The sequence below is a fragment of the Micropterus dolomieu genome, linkage group LG21, assembly GCF_021292245.1.
Source record: "Micropterus dolomieu isolate WLL.071019.BEF.003 ecotype Adirondacks linkage group LG21, ASM2129224v1, whole genome shotgun sequence".
NCBI classification, from domain to species: Eukaryota; Metazoa; Chordata; class Actinopteri; order Centrarchiformes; family Centrarchidae; genus Micropterus; species Micropterus dolomieu.
The window spans coordinates 35,158,288-35,162,696 of NC_060170.1; the positions used below are offsets into that span (position 1 = coordinate 35,158,288).

A 4,409-nucleotide genomic window follows, 5' to 3' on the forward strand; every position below is an offset into this window, starting at 1 on the left:
CTGGTTAAGGTTTAGGCACAAAAAGTACTTGGTTAGGTTTAGGCACAGAAAGTACCTGGTTAAGGTTTAGGCACAAAAAGTACTTGGTTAGGTTTAGACACAGAAAGTACTTGTTAGGTTTAGACACAAAAAGTACTTGTTAGGTTTAGGCACAGAAAGTACCTGGTTAAGGTTTAGACACAAAAAGTACTTGGTTAGGTTTAGACACAAAAAGTACTTGTAAGGTTTAGGCACAAAAAGTACCTGGTTAGGTTTAGACACAAAAAGTACTTGTTAGGTTTAGGCACAGAAAGTACCTGGTTAAGGTTTAGGCACAGAAAGTACCTGGTTAGGTTTAGACACAAAAAGTACTTGTTAGGTTTAGGCACAGAAAGTACCTGGTTAAGGTTTAGGCACAAAAAGTACTTGGTTAGGTTTAGACACAAAAAGTACTTGTTAGGTTTAGGCACAGAAAGTACCTGGTTAAGGTTTAGGCACAAAAAGTACCTGGTTTGGTTGGCTTGGTCATGGTTTGGGTTAAAATAACTACGTAGGTCATTTAATTTTGACTTTTTGTTTCAGACGGGCCACAAACCCCGGTCTCCTGGTTTAAAGTTGAGGTTCTGGCCCTCCATCCACTCCAACCAGCTCCTTACTCTTTCATTCATTTAAATATCATATACCTGCCTTTACCGTCAAAAACCGACACTACTGCGTTGAACTATGACGCTATAGGGATCCCCAGTGCGTTACAAACTGACGCAGATGAGTCTTGACCACGCGTCCATATGTGACGAGTTGGGGAGGGAGAACGGGTTCCTAACTGCTCCCCGGGCGCTGCACAATGGCTGCCCACTGCTCCCAACTAGAATGGGTTAAATACAAAGAACAAATCCACATGTTGAACTGTGAACAAAATGTATGTGTTTATGCAACAGCCTTGTTGTAACGTTGCAGCTCCTTCATATATTCTGCAACCACCTCATAACATGGAAGCAACCACACAGCGTCCTAGGGACCACCGACAGTGCACGCTTTATTGTACACACCTGGCAGAGAGGATGATGACTCGGGCCTCCAGGTCTTTGGCTTCCAGCAGCAGAGACGTCAGGTTGGTGTCCTGGCTGAACAGCAGCACCTTCTCCGCCTGGAGGACCAGCGTGCGGGGCGACAGGTGACACCGAAGGACAACGAGAAACACGGCAGAACAAAACACCACAGAACACATCATAGGACACGCATTATTAGCTTTGAGCCGTCAGCATCCCCTCCCCCTCCCACCCCGACACCCCGCCCCCGTGACCCCAGCCTCGACCATGCTCCCTCTCACCCACGGGAGGAGTGGGGGCGGGGCCAAAAAATGGAGACAAAAAAGTGTTCACGTTCTGCTGAACTGAAAGAAAACTCAAAGTCGAAGCTTGAATACAAAGAAGGAGGGGCAAAAAGTTGTGCGTGGTGTGGTGGCACATGCAAACTGAGGCGCTTTCAAGACTCCAACCAACCAACCAATCAGGGACGTGCATGTTAGAGAGCGCTAGATGCAATTGCAAATTAAAAAAAGATTCGAGTGGAGAGAAGGAGGAGGGGGAGGAGGGAGGGAGGCGGGGAGGACAGGAGCAGGGGGAGGAGAAAGTGGTTCATTTCCCAAAAAGAAAAAGAAAAGGAGGTTTGATGTTGCAGAGGAGTGAGAGGGTCCTGGTGGGGGGGCGTTCCTCAGACCTGCAGACAGAGCCAAGCCTCAGCCTGGCTGCATGCAACCCTTCACATGGAGAAAGACTCAGCGGGGGAGGACGAGGAGGTGGGAAGGGGAGGGGGAGGAAGAGGAAGGGCGTCTCTCCTGCGAGCGTGAAACCCATTCCCGGTGTGCAGGAATCATGAAAAATCAAAAGAAAGAAAAGAGATGGTGGAGAAAAGACGTGCCACCAGGATAAGATCTATCTCTGGAGCTGGGCTGGACTTTGGGTGGGCGGGGCTGACTAGTGTTTGGCTACTACTGGGCGAGCTCAGAGATTGGTTGGGCGGCGTGCATCATTTGACCATGCAAGTTTTATACCTTGGGTGTTCTCCTGAAGTCAAAGTTCTGTTGGTCGAGGTTTTCATAGTTCCTGTTTTTAGTCTGATGGGTAATGTGCACAGAGAAAATATGCAGACACAGAAGATTATAGACAGTCAGAAGAAATGGGGGGCAGCAAAGCATCCAACAAATGTACTGCTTCAGGTCTGGAGGCTGACGGGACGCCGGAGCCCGGAAACACGTTACAGGCTTTCCACCTATAGTCCACCTGTCTGTCCACCTGTCTGTCCACCTGTCTGTCCACCTGTCTGTCCACCTGTAGTCCACTTGTCTGTCCACCTGTAGTCCACCTGCCTAACCACTTTTCTGCCTGACCACCTGTCTGTCCGATTGCCTTTCTGTCCGCCTGCCTGTCTGTCCACCTTTCAGCCTGTCCGCCCACCTGTTTGTCCACCTGTCTCTCCACTTTTCTGACCTCCTGTCTGTCCACTTTCCTGTCTGTCCACCTTCCCGTCGGTCCACCTGCCTGTCTGTCCACCTTCCTGTCCACCTTCCTGTCGGTCCACCTGCCTGTCTGTCCATCTGTCTGTCCACATGTCTACCTGCCTGTCCACCTGTTTGTCCACCTGTCTGTCCACCTTTCTGTCTACCTGCCTGTTCACATGCCTGTCCACCTGTCTGTCCACCTTCCTGTCTACCTGCCTGTTCACATGCCTGTCCACCTTCCTGTCTGTCTGTCCACCTGCCGCCTGTCTACTCCCCTGTCTATCCACCTGTCTGTCCACCTTCCTGTCTACCTGCCTGTTCACATGCCTGTCCACCTTCCTGTCTGTCTGTCCACCTGCCGCCTGTCTACTTCCCTGTCTGTCCACCTGTCTGTCCACCTTCCTGTCTACCTGCCTGTTCACATGCCTGTCCACCTTCCTGTCTGTCTGTCCACCTGCCGCCTGTCTACTTCCCTGCCTGTCCACCTGTCTGTCCGCTTGCCTGTCTGTCCACCTTCCTGTCCACCTTCCTGTCTGTCCACCTGTCTGTCCACTTTCCTGCCTGTCCACCTGTTTGTCTATCTGCCTGTGCACAAGCCTGTCCACCTGTCTGTCTGCCTGTCTGTCCACTTTCCTGCCTGTCCACCTTCCTGTCTGTCTGTCCACCTGCCTGCCTGTCCGCCTACCTGTCTGTCCACCTGCCTGCCTGTCCACCTGCCTGTCTGTCCACCTGGCGCCTGCCTGTCCGCCTGTCTGTCCGCCTGCCTGTCCACCTTCCTGTCGGTCCACCTGCCTGTCCGCCTGCCTGTCCGCCTGCCTGCCTGTCCGCCTGTCTGTCCACCTGCCTGCCTGTCCGCCTGCCTGCCTGTCCGCCTGCCTGTCCGCCTGCCTGCCTGTCCGCCTGCCTGTCCGCCTGCCTGTCCGCCTGCCTGCCTGTCCACCTGCCTGCCTGTCCACCTGCCTGTTCACCTGCCTGCCTGTCTGCCTGTCTGGCCCTCTGCCTGCCTGTCCGCCCACCTGTTTGTCCACCTGTCTCCACACTTTTCTGACCTCCTGTCGGTCCACCTGCCTGTCTGTCCATCTGTCTGTCCACCTTCCTGTCTACCTGCCTGTCCACATGCCTGTCCACCTTCCTGTCTGTCTACCTGCCTGTGCACAAGCCTGTCCACCTGTCTGTCTGCCTGTCTGTCCACTTTCCTGCCTGTCCACCCTACTGCCTGCCTGTCCACCCTACTGCCTGCCTGCCTGTCCGCCTGCCTGCCTGTCCGCCTGCCTGCCTGTCCGCCTGCCTGCCTGTCTGCCTGTGTGTCAACCTGTCTGTCCGCCTGTCTGTCCACCTGCCTGCCTGTCCGCCTGTCTGTCCGCCTGTCTGTAAACCTGCCTGTAAACCTGCCTGCTTGTCCGCCTGCCTGTCCGCCTGCCTGCCTGTCCGCCTGTCTGTCCACCTGCCTGTCCGCCTGTCCGCCTGTCTGTCCACCTGCCTGTCCGCCTGCCCGCCTGTCTGTCCGCCTGCCTGTCTGTCCGCCTGCCTGCCTGTCCGCCTGTCTGTCCGCCTGTCTGTCAACCTGCCTGCTTGTCCGCCTGTCTGTCCACCTGCCTGCCTGTCCGCCTGTCTGTCACCTGCTGCCTGTCCGCCTGTCTGTCCACCTGCCTGTCTGTCCGCCTGCCTCTCTGTCCACCTGCCTGTCCACCTGCCTGTCTGTCCACCTGCCTGTCCACCTGCCTGTCTGTCCGCCTGTCTGTCCGCCTGCCTGTCCGCCTGCCTGTCAACCTGCCTGCCTGTCCGCCTGTCTGTCCGCCTGCCTGTCCGTCCGCCTGTCTGTCCGCCTGTCTGCCTGCCTGTCCGCCTGTGTGTCAACCTGCTTGTCCGCCTGTCTGTCCACCTGCCTGCCTGTCCGCCTGTCTGTCCGCCTGTCTGTCCGCCTGCCTGC

The 4,409-nt window shown here is 55.3% G+C and overlaps 1 protein-coding gene across 3 annotated transcripts in view; it reads right to left on the reverse strand.

Moving 5' to 3' along the window:
• Positions 1-4,409, reverse strand: part of grin1b (glutamate receptor, ionotropic, N-methyl D-aspartate 1b) — an 85,902-nt gene that overhangs the window by 53,533 nt on the left and 27,960 nt on the right. For all 3 annotated transcript variants that reach the window (XM_046034779.1, XM_046034778.1, XM_046034777.1), the window contains exon 5: positions 1,029-1,126. In XM_046034779.1, the coding sequence (XP_045890735.1) occupies positions 1,029-1,126 (98 nt within the window). The remainder of the gene's footprint in view (positions 1-1,028; positions 1,127-4,409) is intronic.